This window comes from Saccostrea echinata, unplaced genomic scaffold (assembly GCF_033153115.1).
Source record: "Saccostrea echinata isolate AGI-Se365-2 ecotype Australia unplaced genomic scaffold, CSIRO_AGI_Sech_v1 ptg000030l, whole genome shotgun sequence".
Classification (NCBI taxonomy): Eukaryota; Metazoa; Mollusca; class Bivalvia; order Ostreida; family Ostreidae; genus Saccostrea; species Saccostrea echinata.
Genome location: NW_026889779.1, coordinates 24,326,339 through 24,348,976, shown reverse-complemented (window position 1 = coordinate 24,348,976; position 22,638 = coordinate 24,326,339). Strand labels below are relative to the sequence as shown.

The window sequence follows — 22,638 nt, the reverse complement described above, 5'->3', positions numbered from 1 at the left end:
TAGTAAGACTAAAAACAAAAGCTATATATAAAATGTTTATATTGAAATTTCAGGATAACTTTTTAAATTGAAAATTGTCTTTATGTCAATTTATTTCAACTGTTCCTCGCCTCACATTGACAAAAAATTGCAATGATAAAAACCATAAAAGCATGCAGTTATATAATTTGAAATTTCAGGACCCCAGTAAAAGAATTTATTGCTGGCGCTCACTAATCTCGAACGGCTATAGCGCGCGAACCAAACATTAAACTGTCGGCTCACGAGGAAAGTGGGGGAGGGATACTACAGTCACAAACTGAGACCATTCAATTTCAGCGGTGCTGCCTGAGATAAAACATCTCCTATCATTCAAGGGCTTAATATCCAGAAAAATTAAACATTTGGATTTTTTTTTCTTTTTAGTGAGGTAAGTTGACTTAATTTATTTTAAAAAGTAAAATTTTAAAAAAAGTTTTTAAGGTTTCTCATATATTTACTAGAAACATCTATAATAACCACCTGTTAAATGCATGCTTTTTTGTACTGCAAAAAAAAAAAAAAAAGAAAAAAAAAAGAAACTTTATTATTAAAAGACTATGTATTATCAGATTAAAGCAATAAGAGAAAGCTAGGGCATGAATGAATTGCATATTTTGGGAAATTTATTCCAGATTTCCTATGCAAACACACCGAAAACCGTTTCTTAAAAAGTTTGTGACGTCACAAACTCCATCGCTTTTTTAGATGGCAAACGATAAAACGTGACATGTAAATAATTTTAAGGTGCAAATTTACTATATAGAGGCCATTAGATATGTAATGTAGTCTGTCTGTAGATAAATGCGGTACAATAAAACGCTGGGTTCCCCTAGATGAGACTCTATAAACATTGATCCGTGAGATTACCGATCATATTCTTAGCAGGGCCCACTCTTGTTAAGTGATTTCTAGGGAATCTAACCCCGACATATGGGCGGGAAAAACTGTAAATATAACAGCTCTTAACACATTTACAGCTATTCACAGATTTCGACATATTTTCTCTGATTTAAAACATGTTAAACATTCGTATACTTATTTTCTTAAATATGACTGTGTATTATCTGTGAGAGCTTGTTTACTCTCACTAACTGCTCAGATATGTTTATATCTCAGTTTTGATTTAAATTTTAAAAAAATGAATCAAAATTAATATTCAACTTACTTTTTGAGAAAGAAAACGAACATTGAGATATGTTTTGTACATTGAATTAAATCGCTACATGTAATACATGAATTAAATCGCTTCATGCAGTATTGAATCATCACACCATGGAATAACGTATAACTTTGAGCAAAATGGAAATCTTAAGCATCCGTTGATAACTCATATGATTCCAAGAGAGCAAAAGCTTAATTTTTATTTTTTCCAGTTTATATAATTGTTTTGAAATCTGTTTTAAAAAGTTATTCCTTCTGATTTTCTTCCAAATTTACCAAATGTTACAAAAGTTTTTTCACTCCTTGCATTTTGTTTCTTGATTTATGTTTTCAAACTATCTCTACAAAATCTTTACTGGAAAAAACGTGATAAATAGAAAATTTAGCGGAAATAATGATGTTCCCCGGTGCTTTATAATAAAGAATTTCCCATTATTTTGATAACATTGACAAATCAATAACTGGAGATACATAAAAACCTATGTCAAATTTCTAATATACATACATACATACATACATACATACATATATATATATATATATATATATATATATATATATATATATATATATATATATATATATATATATATATATATATATATATATATAATCTCACAAGTAAATGCAACATTCCATGCACGTATTCTCGCGGATACATTGTAAAGGTATTATCTACCATATATTTACACAATTATCTTGTCCAAAGCTTAGGAGGTTTGTTATTTAACTGTCAATTTATATATATATAAAAAAAAACCTTGAAATTATAAAATATTCTTTTAAACAATATGCTAGTTTAAAGTTTCTTCTTAAAAATGAATAAAAATTATACCGAGATATTTTACACGCAGTGTAGCGTACTTTGGCTCTGTACAAGTACTTGAACTAAATGTTATTTAAGAAAAAAAAATGTTTGTTTTAACATTTGCGTATATTTAATTTAAAAATCGTAAAATTTCAATTAATTTTCGTATTATCTGTTCAAGATGAATTGTAAGGATGTAGAATACAAACACCAGAAGCAAGTAAAACTAAACCAAAAAATAAACTCTGGGCGACGGTCCAGTTGTATTTATGTTGAATTTAAAGATATACAAGCAGTTGCAGTGATTAAAATTAATTTGAAAATGTTTCGTGTTAACGAAATACTTTATTTGTTTTTCTTTTTATCTAGTTGTTTGAAGCCATTCATGTAAACTTTCATGCTGCCAAACATTTGCTTCCTACAACGCTCTTTAGAGAACAGATTCATGTAGGAATATTTATACAGAAGAGAAAGAGTTTCGTTTTACTTGTTTGTAATTGCACTTAGTACTGTATAACTAGATTTAAAACAAGCATCGACAGTTTGACTTTGAAGATCAATGTAACGATTTTCTGCCTTAAACAAATCTCTCCGTCTGGGCGATGTATTGCGATAGTTTTCAGGGTCAGTGGTATTTTATTTCTCCAAAATTCTTTTACAAATGAACAGGATATTCCAATTGTAAACTCTTTATTTACACTTTAAAAAGATAGCTGGGTAACTTCGGTACTTGGAAGACCAATATTTGTCTAAAGTTGAAAACAGATCACTTATTTAAGTGCAGATTCATGTTCATCAAATTTAGCTATTCATCAGCTTCAGAGAATTTTGAATAGCGAGGGATTTCATCTCAGTCAATGCTTCTCATTCCCTTTTTTCGGGGTTCTTTTCTAAGTAAGCACACTTTACTCTCGCTTAGGCATCAAAGATGATTGGTATCTACAACAGATATACATGTACTTTATGAATCGACACCAGTCAGTGTTTTACAACCATTTAATAAAGATTAGGTGTCCTGAAATTTTTTTGTCTTCAGATTCTTTAGTTATCAAATTGTAATCAATATGATTACAGTCTTATTTTTCACACTGTAATAGATAGCAGCCAATAATTTACAAGATAATGTGTCGATCAATCTGGAAATCTGATCCAGAATTCAAAAGAATAGAGATTTGATCCACTCCAGCATTAAAAGGAATAGAGATTTGCGGAATTGCATAAGAAAATGGGGTCAAAAATCGAAAAAAGACAAAATTATTGGAGGGAGGATGCACATCCCTCCCATTCTACCCCATGCCCCCGGTTCTTCTACGGGCCTGTCTTGTGCCTGCTCTCATAAATTCTGTAAAACATTTAGACAATCTGCTATGTGCCAAATTAACATCAAATCTACCTATCGGATGTTTGTCATTATCAAAGAATTTGGGCGTACAAGGCGAGACAATCCCCCCACTCTGAGACAATCTATTTCTTAATTTTCAAAGTATGTAAAAAAAATTATATTTAAAAAAAAAATATGTTGTCAATAATGTCATCTGTAACACGTATGATTCATTCATCTTATTGATAATTTGTTTTTAAGTTGACATTTAAGCATACTTGGTGGAAAATGGGTCTATTATAAGTATTTATTTTTTAAAATATGAATCATGTGCCCATTCTACATAAACGTTTAAGTGATGAAAAAATGAATGTAAAATTTTATGTTTCAAGACGGAGTCTGAACCCATTCTATGTGAAAATCAAACATTTCTGAAAACGGTAACAGAGGACTTAATGTTCTTCAAACCAGACTTCAGCATAATTGTGTATTGAATGATGACCTGTAGAGATGCAATTTTATATCAAGCCCTCCATGCTTGTGTTGTAAAGTAGAGGATACATATCATTATTATATTGTATGTCCAAAGTATGTGAATGCCACAAAAGAATTTTTCAATAATTTTGTTATTATTCGATAAAATCCACATTTTAGATACACGTCTTATCATGGAGGATAGATTCATTGAGTGCCACGCACAGAGAATGAACGTCTCTTATTTTTCTTTTGTTTAAACATTTATTAACCATTCTGGTAGATTTCCTTGTTAGTATTAATAAATATGCCAGCATATTTTTATACAAAATTACACGTATCTATAATCTACAAAATGCATTGATTTGTAATTTTTTGCAAATATTATATACTTTAAAACCTCATGTATAACTATGACAATTTAAATTTGTAATATACATGTAGGGAGAAGGTATAAGTTTTCAGAACTTGTGCCCAAATCCATTGTAATTATAAATTACAATTAAATACATGTCTGTTTAAATCATTTCTGAAAAAATGATACAATTCAACAAGCTAGATTATTTAAATTTAATGATAAGAAGAATACGTAAAGAAGCGGTTAACGCGTTTTACTTCGACCTTTTGATTTCGAATCATATTTCAGACTTTTTTCTGTTCACATACCTTAAAGACATTGAAGAAAAATAAATTATTTATTAATAAGTATATTCAATTAAAAAAAGAATCAGATATGTAAAACATGATAATGACAATATATAATTTTTTATTTTTAACTTTAAAATTTGAGAAATATTTTGTCTCAGATCGAGGGACTGTCCTCGCCTTGTACGCCTCCATTCTTTGGTTGTAGATCATTTTGAAACATCTATTTCATAATTTCAAGACAAATAGCAAATTACTTATTTTAGCTTGATAATTTTGCGCCAAATATAGGTTCTACCAAACTTACATCTTAATAAATAAAGGACCATCAAGTATCAAACTTATTGACTAGGTTTTCTACATAGAGTAAGCACATTTTAAAAATCGTTTTACTGTGTTCTTTTCTCGAAATGTTTGTTTGTTTAACGTCCCTTCGAGAATTTTTACTCATACTGAGGCTCCACATCATGTCGGTTATGGAGGGCTCCAAATTTAGACCTGGAGTCGCCACAGTGGCTTTCATAAATTGAGAGACTAAATGTGGTACTCCCCCAAATTAATATAGAAAGAATCTTGAACTACATTGTTCTGCAGTTGGAAAATCAAAGTGAAAAATGTTAGTGTATCTTAGAGCGATGTCATGATAACACAAATGTAACACTGAGAATAATGAAGAGGAGGCTAATTACCCGTCAGACATTACGTATTAAACGAGTAAAACAACGCTGGACTTATCGTCAGTCAGATAAGCACAATCTCGGACTTGATAACTAAACCTCTATTTTTGTGAACTCTTGCGAAAGATGCCACATTTAGCTGCTTTATTATCCGTGAAATGGAAATAAAAAACTCCATTACATATTTTTTTTTTATGAATTGATGTTTAGGAGCAACCGAGTTGCAATTTGTTCACTGCTCTCGTGCTCAGGACCAACGTTTTCCTTACCTCCATCGCTGTTTGGAATTCCAGAAAACTATGTTTATTTTTTGATGCGCTTATCGCGGACGGCTTCGTGTGTCTGTGAATTTCTCACAAGTATCTTGCCTGATTCCACGGCAGTATTGTTTACTTTAATGTATTTATGACCTAAAAATTAATTTTAAAATATTGTTTTAGAACGCTCAAAATATGAGAATGAGCTGAAATGTTTTGATCGCAAATTTGTTTCAACACTTTGCTTCCTTAGCGAATGCTGTGGGAGGAATCCCGCTCCTTTTAATTTTTGAAATCATTGCTTTGAATTTCTTGCAAACACCATTTTATCTTTCACGCTTTCCGGAGTGTTGTTTTGTTTTACAAATTTATCTCCCAAAATTAACTTAGATTTTGTTGCTTCAGTTTGCTCAAAGTAAAAATCTAAGCCATGAATATCTTTATAGCAAGATTTGTATAAACACCTTTTCTTCATTTTTGCAGTCCCTAGTATGGTTCATTAAGTAAACCTTTCTATTTGAAACATGTTTTAGATGGAAATAAACCGCTGAAATGCATGATAAAAATATTTCAAAATCCAATAACTAAAATTTCTACAAAAGTGAGTCTTATATAGAAAGGTTAACCATATAGTAACTTTTCTGTAAGAAGAGTTTATAATATTGATTGCAAGTGGTTAATTTTTTGTAAAACCTTTATTTCGGGGCTTCTTTCTTTACCCTCTATGTTTATGTTTGTATACCAAAAAAATTCTTTATATATTATATTTGAGATGAGGTTCAAAGGGAAAGAGTCGTTGAACAGCAATGTTCCTTTAAATAAAGTCCATCCTTTTAAAGCAGTGGATTTTATTAGTAGAATACTTCAGAAACACGTTTACAAACGGAATCTCTAGATCGATTAAAACGACATCATAAAAGGGGGTAATATTCGAATTGTTGGATAATCAATGCCTTAAATGGCTGTAAAATTGATAATGTATTGCCTTTTTAACTAGAAGTTAAAGATGTAAACAGAAGTCTGATTATGAAACCGGAAATAAAGTAATTACTCAGGGTGGTTGTCGTAAATTTTTGATGTTATATCGGTCATTATTTCCGTCATTTGAAAACACCAGCTTTGTTCTACATATTTAATAAAAGATGTCTTAAATCATGGCTTTATGTTATAAGGTCACAGAGAACAAATTCTCTAAGAGTGCATTAATCCAAGAGGTTTTACAGTTTTTGTAAGTCCTGGGGGTCTGTAATAGTTTTATTTTCCAAGCGAGCCAAATTAAATTGTTTAATTTGCTTTAGGAATTCACATGTTAGATCTTTGTGATGAAAAAGGCTTGTCATGTCATTATGTTACCGAGATGCTTCTACACATGGCAATGAAAGTCAATATTAAACTCAAAGACGCATTCAAAGTCACTGTAAAGATTCCTTGACTTTTCTACATTTTTTGAAACCTTACATAAATAGTAAATAGATGCTGTCATATGTACTTATTCCTTTTGATATCAGATTTATTAATTAATACATATATGTCATTGTCATCCTTTTCCTCTCTAAAATAAGGAATGTTCTAATATTTTAACAATAGTGTTGCTGATTATCTCTACCCTTTTATGCCACCGTAATCGAAGATTCGGGGGCATATAGTTTTTGCCTGTCCACCCGTCTATCTGGCTGTCTGTCTGTCTGTTTGTCCGCAAAAACTTTAAACTTGCCCATAATTTTTGATTGGTTGGAGCTATGGCTCTCATATTTCACATGTGTATTTCTTGTGACAAGACCTTTCTTTGAGTACCATCGTAGTTGACCTTTTGACCTTGACCTTGGAGTTTGACCCACTTTTTTCAAAATTTTATGAGACTTTAACCTTGGCCATAACTTTTGAACAGTTGGTGTCTGGGCTTTCAAACTTCACATGAGTATTCCTTGTGACAATACTTTCCCTTGGATACCAACAACTTTGACCCTTTGACCATGACCTTGGAGTTTGACCTACTCTTGCAAAAGCTTTAACCTTGGCCATAACATTGAACAGTTAGTGCTAGGGCTTTCATACCTAAAATGTGTATTCCTTGTGTCAAGACCTTCCTTCGGATACCAACAACTTTGACATTTTGACCTTGGAGTTTGACCTACTTTAATTTTGAAAAACTTTAACCTTAGCCATAACTTTTGAAAAGTTAGTGCTTGGGTTCTCATACTTCACATGTGTATTCCTTGTGACAAGACCTTCCTTGAATACCAACATTTTTTACCCTTTGAGCCTGACCCTGGAGTTTGACATGCTTTTGAAAAACTTTAACCTTGACCATAACTTTTAAACAGTTGGTGCTAGGGCTTTCATACTCCACATGTGCATTCCTTGTGTCAAGACCTTCCTTTAGATACCAACGACTTTGGCCCTTTGACCTTGACCTTGGAGTTTGAGCTTTTTTAGCTCACCTGAGCAGAACGCTCAAGTGAGCTTTTCTGATCACCTGTTGTCCGTCGTCCGCCCGTCAGTCTGTCTGTCCCGTACGTCCGTCTGTAAACTGCACATTTTAAACTTCTTTTCAAGAACCACTAGGCCAATTTTAACCAAACTTGATACAAAGCATCCTTGGGTAAAGGAGAGCTTAAATTTTAGAATGAAGGGCCAAGTCCCCTTACAAGGGGAGATATTCAAGAAAAGACAAAAATAGGGTGGGGTCATTAAAAATCTTCTTCTCAAGAACCACTGGGCCAGAAAAGCTGAAACTTACGTGAAAGCATCCTGGGGTAGTGTAGATTTTAAATTGTTCAAATCATGACTCCCGGAGGTAGGGTGGGCTACAATGGGGAATCAAAGTTTTACATTGAAATATATAGGAAAAATCTTTACAAATCTTCTTCTCAAGAACCACTGGGCAAGAAAAAGCTGAAACTTACAGGGAAGCATTTTGGGGTAGTGTAGATTTTAAATTCTTCAATTCATGACCCCCGGGGATAGGGTGGGGTTACAATGGGGAATCAAAGTTTTATATTGAAATATACATGTATAAGAAAATCTTTAAAAATCTTCTCAAGAACCACTGGGCCAGAAAGCTGAAACTTACAGGGAAGCATTCTGGGGTAGTTTAGATTCTAAATTGTTCAAATCATGACTAATGGGGGTAGGATGAGGCCACAATTGGGAATCAAATTTTTACATTGAAATATATAGGAAAAATCTTTAAAAATCTTTTTCTTAAGAACCACGGGGCCAGAAAAGCTGAAACTTACAAGGAAGCAGCCTAGGGAAGTGGAGATTGTAAATTGTTCAGATCTTGACCCCCAGGGGTAGGATAGGGCCACAATGGGGAATCAAAATTTTACATTGAAATATATAGGAACAAGATGTGTTTGTGAAACACTGATGCTCCCGTATGGCAACTTATAGCAAAGGTTAAACTTTCTCAAATGCAAATCAAATATGTTGGTACCCAAGGTAAGGTCTTGTCTCGAGGAATATACCTGTGAAATATGAAAGCCTTAGCAGCAACCACTGAAAAGATATGGAAAAGGTAAAAGATTATCAAAAGTATGTCAAAGATCAACGTCAAGGTCGAGTGGTCAAAATTAATGGTGTCCAAGGAAAGGCCTTCTCTCAAGAAATACACAGGTGAAATATGAAAGCCGAAGCACCAATCATTCAAAAGTTATGACCAAGGTTAAGAGGGCTGAGTGGTTGTGGCCATTTTCAGACTATATTGATCTCCTTTAGAAGAAGAGCTCTATATAAAGATATACAAAAATGATCAAATTTTAAAACTAAAATGTATGAAATTTTTGTTTGCCAAATGATAGTTGACAGCTTAAGATATCATATCTAAAAAAATAAATTATATCTGATGGTTAATTTGTTGACCCCCCAGCCTCCTTAAAGTTTTCCAAAAATAGGTCAAACTCTAAAGTCAAGGTCAAAGGGTCATATTTGTTAGTATCCAAAGAAAGGCCTTGTCACATAAATTAGATATGTGAAGTATGAAAGCCCTAGCACCAACCGTTCAAAAGTTATGGCCAAGGTTAAAGTTTTCCAAAAGTAGGTCAAACTCCAAGGTCAAGGTCAAAGGGTCAAAGTTATTGGTATCCAAAGAAAGGTCTTGTCACAAGGATTACACATGAAGTATGAAAGCCCTAGCACCAACCGTTCAAAAGTTATGGCTAAGGTTAAAGTTTTTTTAAAGTAGGTCAAAGTCCTAGGTCAAGGTCAAAAGGTCAAAGTTGTTGGTATCCAATAAAAGGACTTGTCAAAAGAATTAGACATGTGAAGTATGAAAGCCCTAGCACCAACCGTTCAAAAGTTATGGCCAAGGTTAAAATTCGGTAAAATTTTACAAAACTGGATTAAACTCCAAGGTCAAGGTCAAAAGGTCAAATGTGGTGGTACCCAAAGAAAGCTCTTGTTACAAGGAATGCACATGTGAAATATGAAAGCCATAGCTTAACCAATCAAAAGTTATGGGCAAGGTTAAACTTTTTGCGGACGGACGGACAGGGCAAAAACTATATACCCCCAAATCTTCGATACGGGGGCATAAAAATCTTTAAAAATCTTCTTCTCAAGAACAACTGGGTCAGAAAAGCTGAAAATTACAAAGAAGCATCCTGGGGTAGTGTAGATTTTAAATTGTTCAAATCATGATTCATGACCCCTGTGAATAGGATGGGGCAACAATACATATAGAGAATATTACATACTAAAATCCGTATCATATGTCATATCAGCCCGAGTGGCCCCATGTCGGCCCGAGGGCCGAAGGCTGATATTGGGCCCGAGGGCTGATATGACATATGATATGGATTTCAGTATGTAGTATTCAATTTATCATATATTTAAAATACTTAATATGCGAGTTCACATAAAATTATTGATGAATGTTTCGTGCATGTTTATGTCCCTTTTCTTTAAAATCTAATAAAGCAAATTTTAGATCTTTGAAAACAAAATCCACAGATGTTAGTAAAGAATTATCTTACATGTATATTTAAATAAAATCAAGTTAATTAACTTTTAAACTTTAAACAAACGTTACTTCCGGTTTGATATGGATTTTTGCCCGCCGGTCCGACTCGTGATATGGATTTTCGGACCGGTCCTTGATATGGGGTATTGTGTACTTTCGGTGTACATATGAATTATGTTATAGATAAAGAATTATCATTTTTGTTATATATTGAAGTTATAACATTAGTGAAAACATTTCAATTTTCTTTATAACTTTTAAGATATCTAGGTCAAGGTAATGTTTTGAATTGTTTTCGATTTATTGGAATTCCATCTAGCTAAAGTCACAATACAGATGTCGGATTGAATTAATTCTGTAACAATTATTAAATAACTCACATCAAAGACATCCATTAAAAGGAATTCATTTACGACCAATTTTAAAGTGTCTAACTTTGCACTTGATGTGATTGTAGCAAACAGAGCCCTCGTAAATATCCTTTTAAATCGTACTCCCATAAAGGCTCTCAAATTAATACTATGATACCATCATTGTGAAAACCGCACTCCATTGCTACTTGTCAATTTCCAAATAGAAGCGTATCGACTCTCGTGTACTGAAGCAAAGGAAAAATCACCACTGCCTCAAATATTTCTCCTTTAGAGAATATCAGATGGCTTAAGCCGAAAGTTGTCAGTATGTAGGTTGTAACTCTTGGCCTATTTCTAAATGGAATTAATGGCCGTGAATTTAAAAAAAATCTTTTAAAAATTTACATGGACTATAACTTTCTTATGAAAGTTCGGATATATTCTATTCCGTCCGTCTGTCACTCTATCTTTTTACTCAAACAAATCTTACATTTTAATAGCAATTCTCTGTAACCACTTAAACTTCTTTGCCACGTATGGTCACCGATTTTGATGAAACTTAATTCCATTAAAATTTCATTACTATGTGTCTTGGTTGCCATGGTAACAGCCAGAAAAGTTGGAAAAATTGAGATTTTCAGCTAATTTGAATCTTTATTAAGCCTTAAAAAAAGACGTAGAGAAACAAACAAACCATTCCCACAAAAACATGACACCTTGTTGCCACTTATGCAATAAAGAAACTATTTAGAATTTATTTCTAAGCAAGTGGTAACCATGGGTACATTTGGAATACATTTTAGATGCTGAAAAATGCTCAATATTCACTAATGATAGGTGTTACATGATAAAACTCAATCAGCAACCTAAGAAAAACAATAAAATTATTTGACCTTAAGTAATTAGGTACTGGGAATATTATTCTAAAAATAACTTACATGGTTGCCATGGTCACACAGTGTAACCATGCAAAATCTGTTGCTAAGATTGGGTTAATGCTTCTATCTTGAGGAGAAACAATAAAATTCATGACTGGCAAGTATACATCCTTAAGACCTTGCAACATAAGAAAAATTGGGATTAATTGTTACTTTGCAGTGTAACCATGGAAACAACGTAGCAGTTGTTTAAAGTGATATTTTTTTTGCTGTCTTAGGAATTTACTTACCTTTTAATCAAGAAACATTATTTGACTTAACTTGAATAGTACTTATCTGGTAGAACTAAAGTTGCATATCATATATACTGATAAAGTTTGTTGAAAAATACAACACTGTTGCTTCATTTTTTATCAATATTAAACCCTATGTGCCATCTTTTTGCATCCAGTTAGAAATTGGGTGGCAGTCAAAATTGAAAGTCAGGTTAGTTGCTCATAAATATCAATCATAAAAGTTTTGTGAATCTACATACAAGGGTACGTATCCAAGGAAACAGAATATTTTCAGATTTTTATGATTTTTTTTCGGCTAATTTCCATAGCAACGCTCTACTTAAAGAATTGAATTTGAATTTTTTGAAATGTGAAAATTAGAGTCACACCAACGCCTTTAAAAATTGATCATCAGTTATATAGAAATATGCTTTTTAAATATATAGGATAAGATTAAAACACTAAGTGAGAAAATTTAAAATCTCTTTGTGGTATTAAAACTATGGCAACCATTGCCAACCAATAAGAAATATCATATTTCGTCCTTGGCATATGTTACAAGGTTCTTTTGTCTATTATTTGCTTGCATTTCAACCTATAATTGTTTTTATTCTTAAGTCTATGACTTTTTAAAATTAAATGAACAAAATTATTACTTTTGAATACTTTGTTTCCATAGTAACCTATGTAATAGTTGATTTACCAAACATATTTATCATGCATTTAAGACATCAGGCCTTCAACTTTCAGAAACAGTCATTGTCAGTTGTTTGCTTTGCTGCAAACGTTAACGGTAGGACTCTGAACATGTTGAAAAATGCTATTTTTCAAACTTTAGGACATGTTGCAATGGTAACCATGACACGTAGCAATCAGATTTTGCCTGATTTGAGTTTATGGTATCAAAGACTTTTATCATTGAGAGTTTGGAGAAATTCTGAGACTATGCCTGCCATAGCTCCTATATAAAAGTTCAAGTCATTACAGAGAATGGCTCTTAAGCAGTAGCCAATTCATCTTTTCAATATGATTAGGGGTGTCTTGAATATGTGCAAATTTTTTGTTGTTGAAATTTTCAATTTTTACCCTGGGGCCAATTGGGGTTTAAAAATGGTATTTTTCTACAAAAACTTGGTTATCTGAACTCATCTTATATTTTTTGCAGTAGCTTATATATATTTTGGAATATGATTAGGAGAGTCCCGTAGATGTGCAATAAGGTTTCGGAATTTCGATTTTCACCGTAAGGGGTAATTGGGGATCAAAAAACGACGTTTTTCATTTTACAAAAACCAGGTTCCCTGAACTCCTCTTAGATTTTTTTTTTTTTGCAGTAGCCATTTTATCTTTTGCGAGATGCTTTCATTTTCACCCTGGGGGTCAAATGGGGGTCGAAAAACTTCGTTTTTTATTTTACAAAAACCTGGTTCTCAGAACTCCTCGTATATTGTACATAGTAGCCATCCTGGCTCTAATTGGCGACCAATTTAGTCGCCATGACGCCTAAAATTTTTGATTGGTGCCTATAAATTTTCCATAGGTCGCCAAATTTGCGACCATTTTAAATTGACTTGGCAATCGTCGGATTCTGGAAATTTTAACATTTTTGACAATTTTTCTGAAAAAAGCGAAAGGAAGTTTATAAGAAGGGGACATTATTTTAAGCAATGGACATGTCATGTTTTCTTAATCACGTCATTGTTCCCAATAATGATTACTATTAACTTTTGGTGCCTTAAAAAAATTGGCTGGCGACTAAAAATTTGCATTGGCGACTAAATTTGTTGGATAAGGCGCCAGCTGGCGCCTAAATTTTAGAGGCCACTTAGAGGCTTGCATCTAATTTTTTGCAACATGATTGGGGGTGTTCTGTAGATGTGCAATTTCTTACTTACAACTGGATTACGTCTTTTGATTCTTGAAATATTTTATACCTGGTGCATTTACCGATTCTGACATGTATAGTCCAGAAATTAAGCTTTGTCATTAATGTGTAGCTGCATTTTAAAATTTACGGATATGGTATAATGACCGCTTTTTGTAAAAGAGACAAAAATTAACAATAAAGTAAGTTATTTATGTCTCTTATTTAATATATTCTGGTCCTGTATTGCTAATGATTTTACTTTGACATTCTATGATTTTTCTTTTCTTCAAAATAATTGCTTCATCACACTAGTTTGCGTAGCACTTAGTATGATTATAGAACTTTGAGAATCAAATAGGCAAGGAGTCCCCGAACTGTACGTCCTGGCATGGTCTTACTGCATCGAATCGACATCGGACTAGATAATTGCCCGTAAAGTATATCTTGTCCATGTAAACAATTAACTGTTGACATAATAAACAAACATGAATAAAACAATATTGATTGATATCCCAGTGTTAATTCCTTCACGGGCAGACGATATTGATCAGAAAGCGCGGGAAGCTGAAGATCAGATCCGTGATCTTTACAAGTGAGTCGTTTGCATTCAAAGCTTCTAACAAACAGTCTGAGATTGAGGGATAATTGTTATTTATTTTACTTGTTGAACAAATTGACTACATTAAAAAGCAATTGTACTACAGTCAAGGATTAGATTGCTACCTCCTAGCAAAATATTATTGATGTTACACGTATATTTTTACCTTCCGCATTTCATTTTGTCGATTTTAGAAGAAATTTAATTCGCTTATGCAAATGACACTGATTTAAATGCACCTAAAGAAAATACAAACTAACAAAATTTACTATAACTAGTACTAAAAAGCTTCGAATGTTCACTTGTCATACTCCTTCGACATGTAGATGAAACTTAATTGCATAACTTTGTTTTGCACTTAACTTGCTTCTGAAATGTTTGACAAACACCTTTTTTCCTGTATTCTATATCAGCAGTTTCTAAAGAAATTTAATTTCGAAATTAAATTGTTATCCCGGCCCCGAGACCATAAACTGAGAATAGACTTAAGTCAAAATTATGATTCTCAGTATCTACTCCCGATTTGTATTGTTTCAATGGACTTTTGAGCTGTTTGTTATCTCCATATTTCATCTCGAGTTTTATTTCACATATATGCTTCAAAAATTGCATATTGTATAATATTTAAATACAAACAAATGATAAAAAGTTCCTTTGATTATCAGAATTATTTAAGAAGTTTTAATCATTTAAAATTTTGACTTAAGTCTGTTCTCAGGTCATGGTCTTGAGGCCTGGCCTCTCTCTCTCTCTCTCTCTCTTTTCTTCCTCAGATCCCTTGTGCATTTAGATTGGGAGGCAATTAATCTTTAGGAGTACGATTGATGATGTCCTGTAGATGTGCAATAAGGTCTTTGAGATTTCAATTTTACTCTGGGGGAAGGTAGGCGATGTTTCCTATAAAGATCTGGTTCTCATAACCCCTCTTGTATTTTTACTGTAAGAAAATTGTCTTTTGGAATATGATGGGTAGTGTCCTGCAGATATGCAATATGTTTCGGAATTTTCATTTTCACCTTAGCTTTCGAAAAAAAGTTTTTCCACAAAAAATTTGGTTCCCAGAAATCCTCCTATATTTTATGTAGAAGTCAAAACCATCTTTTGGAAATTGATTAGTTTTGCCCTGTAGGTGTGTAAGAAGGTTTCATGGTTTTCATTTTCTCTCCGAAGAACAAAGCGGTGGTTAAAAAGGACGTTTTTCTGGTTCTTAGAACTTCACTTAAATTTAATGAATTATCTAACCAGTTTTTTTGGAATACGAATGTTGGTGCACTGTAGATGAGCAATAAGGTTTCTGAATTTTCCTATAAAGCTTTTAGGCCTGTTGCGGGTCGAAAAATGACGTTTTTCTGTGAATTCCTGGTTCCCAGAACTCCTCTTACATTTTATGCAGTGGCCAATTCATATTTTAATGTATAATTGTTCGTTTCCTTTAGATATGCAATGAGGTTTCAGAATTTTCATTTTTTCAGGAGAGGCCAAATGCAGGCAAATATACCGACATTTTTCTAAAAAAAAATCATGTTCTTCCAAAAACTCCTCTTTCTTTCTAAATCAATCATAATCAAGTCGGTTGAAATAAGTCAAATATTATTCTTTTTTCGTTATTATATAATAAACGTAATGAATTCAACATTTTTATCTTTAACTTTCATTATTTTTGCAGCAGGACTAGTATACCATTATCACCGGCATATTTTGTTTATGTCTCCCAGTTCATTCGATACGCATTTTCTACATACAAACAATTTTAAAACTGAGACAGGCTTCTGGCAAATACTTTGTTAAAACAAGTTTATCAACAACATTGTTTAAAGTCAAAATTTGGCAAATTCTATAGTTGACACAATGACCTTGACATCCTGTCTTATGGTTGAATGTCTACGGGTTACTGCCTTTTTCCGAACAAGACAAAGAGTTCTTGGTGGTTATGACTGGTGTACAGGGGATGCTTACTCCTTGATGGCATCTGATCCTACCTCTGATGTTTTTAGGGGTCCATATTTGCCCTGCTATCAATATATCAAAATATTTGCACACAGGCCCCTTGTTTTTACATTAAAATACAGATATTTTGATATGATAAGCGAATAAAATTTAAAAGGAAAGTCATTTTTTATTATTTCTTTGTTCTTTAAATTTTTATTGCTAAGCTGCCGGAACTATTTTCCTTCTGACTGAGTCCCTTGATTTACAACGCATTAGTTAACCTTATCAAGCGTTTTATTAACACGCACATAATAACGAATGACCATTTACTGCTTCCGAGAGGTGCTACCTTCGCAGTGCCAAAGATAAACTCAATACGAGATGCAGGGTTGATCACAGTTTTATAGATATTGGAAAGTAAAATTGATGGTCTCGATGGTTTTGTAAAGAGGATGAAATTCATTTTAATTACATTTTGTGTTTCATGAAAAAAAAACTTTGCCTTTATCTAACATGCATTGAAAGATTATTTTCACTTATTTTTTATTGCACAAGAAACTGCAATCAAATGAGCGTTTTTTTCAACCATATGCATCCATCGATTACCTATTTTGGTTTCAATGCAATTAAAATTCAGATTCAAGTAAGCACTTAGTTATGAAAACACGAACGACATTCCGCTTTGGCGAATTCATATGTGGCTTTGGACTGCTATTGAAAACTCCAGGTTGTCGAACTGTCGATTTCCCCGTGATTTGTTGTGGTCCAAGTCCCAATATTATCAATATGCAATCATCACCCCATTTGTAAATATTGTTATTTATTACATCAATTAAATCCGCAGTTAGTAATTTATGTTCAGTAATTATCTCCCTTTATCTCTATCGGTGGTTAGGCTTTGTTCGTATTATCTTTGGTCTGACCCGTTTTCAATAGGTCCTGTTTCAGAATGTTGATAGACTAATTGTCCGGCGCGGAGGGACTTTATCCTGCATCCTTGTAGTTAGTACGTTTAGACCTCACCAATTCTTTCGCTAATGTATTAAGTGCTCACGTGATTGAGATCGATGATTTAAATATGTGCCGTGAGAAAAAAGTTAAATATTAAATCTTCTGCATCCAATATTCTTACTAGTGTTGTAGTACAATTTATTGACACGGAGATTGAAGTTTCTGAACGGTAAGTTTGCATTTTTATAAGCGATATTATGAAAAGAGTACAAAACTTCATACTAGACTATTTTCATTTTTTAAGTGGCCCATATCAAAGAAATTAAGACATACTTCGAAAAACAAAGAGTATAAACTTAAACTTGAAATGAAAAATTCTAAAGTTTTACTTAATCTTTTTAAAATCAAAATCATAGGTTTATGAAAAAGAAATACACACAGTGCCGTTTGTTGTCTATTGACATATGTATATATACAGCTACGCATACAGGGATATAAGAACAAATATTTTCTCAAGAAAATAGGTAAATAATGCATTAGGTTAGTTTAAGGTCCTATCTAGGATTACTTTTACTATCCTCATTTTAGTGTCGTAGACGAAGTTTTATTTCGGAATGCTCATCTTACAAACAACGAGTTTCAGTTTCCGTGCTATAAAATGCATACAAGGCGATTTATTGTACATTAAAAAGACATTGGGACTACCTATAAACATAATTAAATAACGAAATCTGATCTAAACCTAATACGTTAATCCATATGGTTTGTATATTCCGTGGCTATTGGATTTGGCGGTGTAATTTGAAATATTTGACACATTCGTGTGAAGACACTGTAGTGAAATAGAATATGACACGGCAAATTATGTTGTCTTTTCGCATTTTGATGCAACAACTGATACACGTACTTTTAAATGAACAAAGTATTTTGACTGGGTCAAGGTCAATCCAAAATCATTGTTTAACTTTCTCTGTAGTTTCAGTAATATATAAACCTCGTGTTTTACAGATAGAAAAAAATCAGACGTGAAGAAATTTCAGTTTTTACTTTTTGAAAAATATAATTGGGGTCTAATACCTTGATTTCACAATCGAATTCTTTTCAATTGATGAGAAGAATTGGGGAATGAAAACATTCTGTAATGCATTTCGATAAACCTCAAGTAAGGGAAGAAAGATTTGATTTTAATTGCGCGGTTTAAGTAGTATAATCTCTTAAACAAACCTTATATAGTCCAAGTGAGGTCCTGTTGAAGACCGGAATGCACTAACGTAAAGTGAATTAAGAGTGACCATATATATATATATATATATATATATATATATATATATATATATCCACAAAAGGTAAAGGATATGGTATTCAAAGGGAAAGGTGATGTTGACTTTTAATAAAAGCACATTGAGTGTTGATTAGATTTTTTTGTGCATGGATTACCATAAGATGATACATGTTCAGCTGTCCAAACCTATGTAGACCTAATGTAGATTCAGGTATGTATTAACTGTTCTCTGACAGACGCTGGGCGATAGTTGATGGTTTCTGTCGGTCATGTTAAACTACAGACAAAATTGTAAGGTGTCTGTTGTGACCCTATACAAAGGTGATACAGAAGGCGAGTAAACAAACTGGATAAATCCACTCTCCGAGTAAACTAGGAGTAACAGAATCACACAGAGAAAAGTAGTACATTCCATTTTATAATAGGGCTGTTGAGACAAGATTTAAAACTCTTGAATACCTAAATAGAAAACTTTAAAAAGTTTTCGTTTTAAATTCAAATCAGGTCAGCTGGTCTGTGACAGTGACGCAGGATAAGATGTGTAAGAGAGGGAGTTTGTAATGCAATCAACAGCGAGATCAGCACGAAACAGAGAAGACACAGCAACAGTAAGTCCATCTCAGCTTAATTCATTTTTATTTCACTATTACAGACAAATTCAATATGCATAATCATTAGATGTCACATGGCGTTAAAACAACTTTTCCCCTCCATTTTCCCTGTCTGCAACAAGGGTGATAAGATAAACAATAGCGTAAAGCATTAAAGTGTTGTAAGTTCACGATGCTTTACTACATGGAACAAATGCGCCCTTGCAAATTCACAGGCGTAAAAACTCCGAGCTGCGTTCCCAGCTGCTAAAGCTATTTATCGAATCGAGCAGGATATTTTTTTTTTCTGCGATGACCAAATATTTTCTAAAGAACAAGATAAGAAAAACATTGATGAAATGCAATAGGAAAGAAACAGCAAATCGCATGTTTATACCGAAATGTCTCTGATTATTTATTTTGATAAGTAACTGAATGGATAAACAGTGCTGTAGACTCGATTCAATTTATGATGCAACTTTCTTTAATTGTGTTGAAAAACAAAATGAATTGTACGAAGTAACACAAGTTAATTTTAAACTATTAAAATGAAATATTTTAGAGAAAATACATGTACATTTGATTTCTTTTACCGCTGTGCTTTAAACTTAGTTGGTGGTGGAAAGTGGATTATTTAAAATTTTTCTGAGCGCGTTCTCTTATCTTTAAAGGTTTGAAAACTTATGAATGACGTGACGTAATCATTATGGATTTGAAGGATTCCGACGGTCTGGATACAAATCAACACACGGACTCAATGGAAAACAGCCAGAAATCACCCCAAGGTAGGCATACTGGAAAAAAATGTAATACAAGGTGTATGAAAAAGTGCATCAGAGAACTTTGTCACCTTTTCATTGCATTTTTGAGATTTTTATGTCAAACAGGTGGATTCAATTGCATGCGAAGATACACTTTAATATAGCTATCTTTATCGAGAGAGAAAAAAATGACACCAATGAAGTTGACGTTCATTCTTATTAAGATATCAGATGCTAGGAATTGACCTTTTTTTAATCGCGAATCTTTCTATGTCCTTGTTCTCAATAGATATTGTTACCATTTTGAGTTTTTTTTTAATTTTGAAAGAATAAGAATGAATGAAAGCTTCTATAAATGTAAATTCCAAGCAAACAAACAGTAGTCATCGAATCAGTCAATGGTTTTATAATGTGATTGCTTCGTTTAATACATACAGTTATTTGTTTGGCTAATTTCGCTTGCAGATTAACTCTTTTGATGTGAAAGAGGAAATGCACTGTTTGCTTGCAACGTGTCTCATGGTCATGTTTTGTATAGTAACAAATTAACTTTAGAAAAAAGAATGAAGTTGCCTTTGGTCTTTGATTTGGATGAAAAAATCCTTCAAATATCTTTAATTAGTAATATGTTATTTTGCGATTTTAAGTTCCACATATTTTGGTTTCTTTCTTGGTTTGGGCTCGAAACATGGTAAATATTGAGTGTAGAACTTTTTTTTATGATAGTAGAAAATAAACGTGTGCTTTCTCTATCTTTTTATTACAATATTCCTCATGTCATGATTAGAAATATTAGTCGGTCCGCGGTCAATCGAAAAACCACTAATGGTACTTTCGTGTAGATCCTCGTAGTCTTACACTACTGTACAACTCCCATTCTTTGGAATACTACTAGGGGAATGTTTCAATGCGGAAACAAACATTCCATCCAGCCAACAGCCTAATCGGATGTAAAATTCCAATAATCTACAGTGGGTGTTGATGTTCTGTTTAGTATTTGTTTGTATGCCTGGGTAGTGGTGATTTTGGTATTAGATCTAATGAAAACGGTCGTAAAGAAATCCATAGATCATATTACTTTCCCTTCACCAAAACAAAATCCATTTCTCAAATTTTTTCTTGGTTCTATTTTTCGGCTTTTGATACTCGAAAAAACCAATATGGAAAACTTTAGCACTAGAAATAAATCAAATTTATTTATTTGAAGAGAATAATTCGGAAATGAATGTTATTTGGCCATGGGAATCAAAATCATCAGAGAATACTTAAAGCTAATATTTGAAATTATTTATGAGGTAAATGAGTTGATGTTTCAATTAACAGGCTTTTCAATCGACATTCCATTTCAATAACACGTATTATGATTTATATTCCAGTGAAATCTATGATAGATATATTTATGTTTCTACAACTGTTGCATTCTTTGGAATCAGGGCACAAAACCAGATTGAATATACACTGTACCTGAAACATAATTTGATGACGTCTATCAATGATGGGCAACTTTTAAAAATCCTTTAAGTGTGAAATTAAAAAAAAAAAAGAAGATATCATTTCTTACATTTTTTTATTGTTGTACAGATCTTACTAAATGAGTAATTCAATACTGTTGTTCCAATTCAATGTGAAACATTTCTTTCACGTCACTACAGTCTTGCCGTGATATGTCAGATACAAAGGCAAGGAGTAGACCGTAGGGGGTTCCATTCTTTCACCGAGGCCATCCTTTTGTAGTGTACAGTGTCTTTTTGTTCAGAAAAACTTCCAACAATTTGCAAAATCATGTCGGATTTTGATATATGAATTCTTTAAATGGGGTTCAAGGAACATTAAGAGAAAAAATACGAAGTTACGTATGCCAATTTACTCCCCTAATAAATTTTTCGATTTAAAAAATTAATATCAGCGATGCGAATTTGAGTTCATAAATCAGAGAGAGCAGATAAAATCAGACATTCTGTCAGAGGGTTTAGTTTCACAATTGTACAGCCCATTTGTTGTGGATAGGCATCAGGGAAAATGTGATGCCATCAATTTTGTTGAAGAATAATGCAAAATTAAAATCATTGTTAAAGTCTCATTTCATAAGGTACGATTCTTTGTAATAAAGAACCATTTGAATCTTGAACTTGACACAAAGGTTGTTGATGACATGAGTATACATTAAGCTCACAGCGTCTGGTCGTACAAAGTTCTTGTCTTGACAAGAAGTTTGTAAAACAAGAATCATAGATGCTCTTAATGAACAATGTTGCCATTGACCATAGAATATGCCATGACCCTCAAACAAAGGTCATTTCGGACCTAAGATGTCACAGTGACCGGGCTAGTGACTGTAAATATGAAGAACGGGGAGTCCGATTTTAAAGTACACATGTACATGTACCGTTACATCTTAAAAATGGCATTTCATAAAGATTCATGGAAGCAGGAAATGACATAAATTAACACCAAGAACTTTTAAACAAACACACTTTTCATCAGTTGAAATCTGTATGCTTTCTCCAATGATCTGTATGCTTTCTCCAATGATCTTTGTTGTGGAAAAAAATAATTCTTCACAGAAAGTCCTATCAATTGTGTATCAAAACATTCTTGGAGGATAAAGTCGATTACTTTTTTTGAAATTTTGTTCCTTTGGAAGCGTTTTAGTGATATCTTTGCAAGTAACTATTACAAATATCGCGCAGCCCATTGATAATACGAGATTTGATGTGAGCAGATATCTATCGCACATCATAAACTGTTTCATTCAGATTTCTCTTTGGTTTCTCATCCGAAGAAAAAAAACTGTTGTGAGAAATCTGGTTTTAGCAGAGAACATAGT

General features: G+C 32.9%; 1 protein-coding gene across 1 annotated transcript in view; it reads left to right on the top strand.

Moving 5' to 3' along the window:
- Positions 1-333: 333 nt before the first annotated feature.
- LOC133197572 (sodium-dependent dopamine transporter-like) overlaps positions 334-22,638 on the top strand; it is a 38,467-nt gene continuing 16,162 nt past the window's right edge. The window contains exons 1-3 of the mRNA XM_061333673.1: positions 334-409; positions 18,965-19,068; positions 19,722-19,835. Coding sequence (XP_061189657.1) covers positions 19,757-19,835 — 79 coding nt within the window. The 5' untranslated portion in view covers positions 334-409; positions 18,965-19,068; positions 19,722-19,756. The remainder of the gene's footprint in view (positions 410-18,964; positions 19,069-19,721; positions 19,836-22,638) is intronic.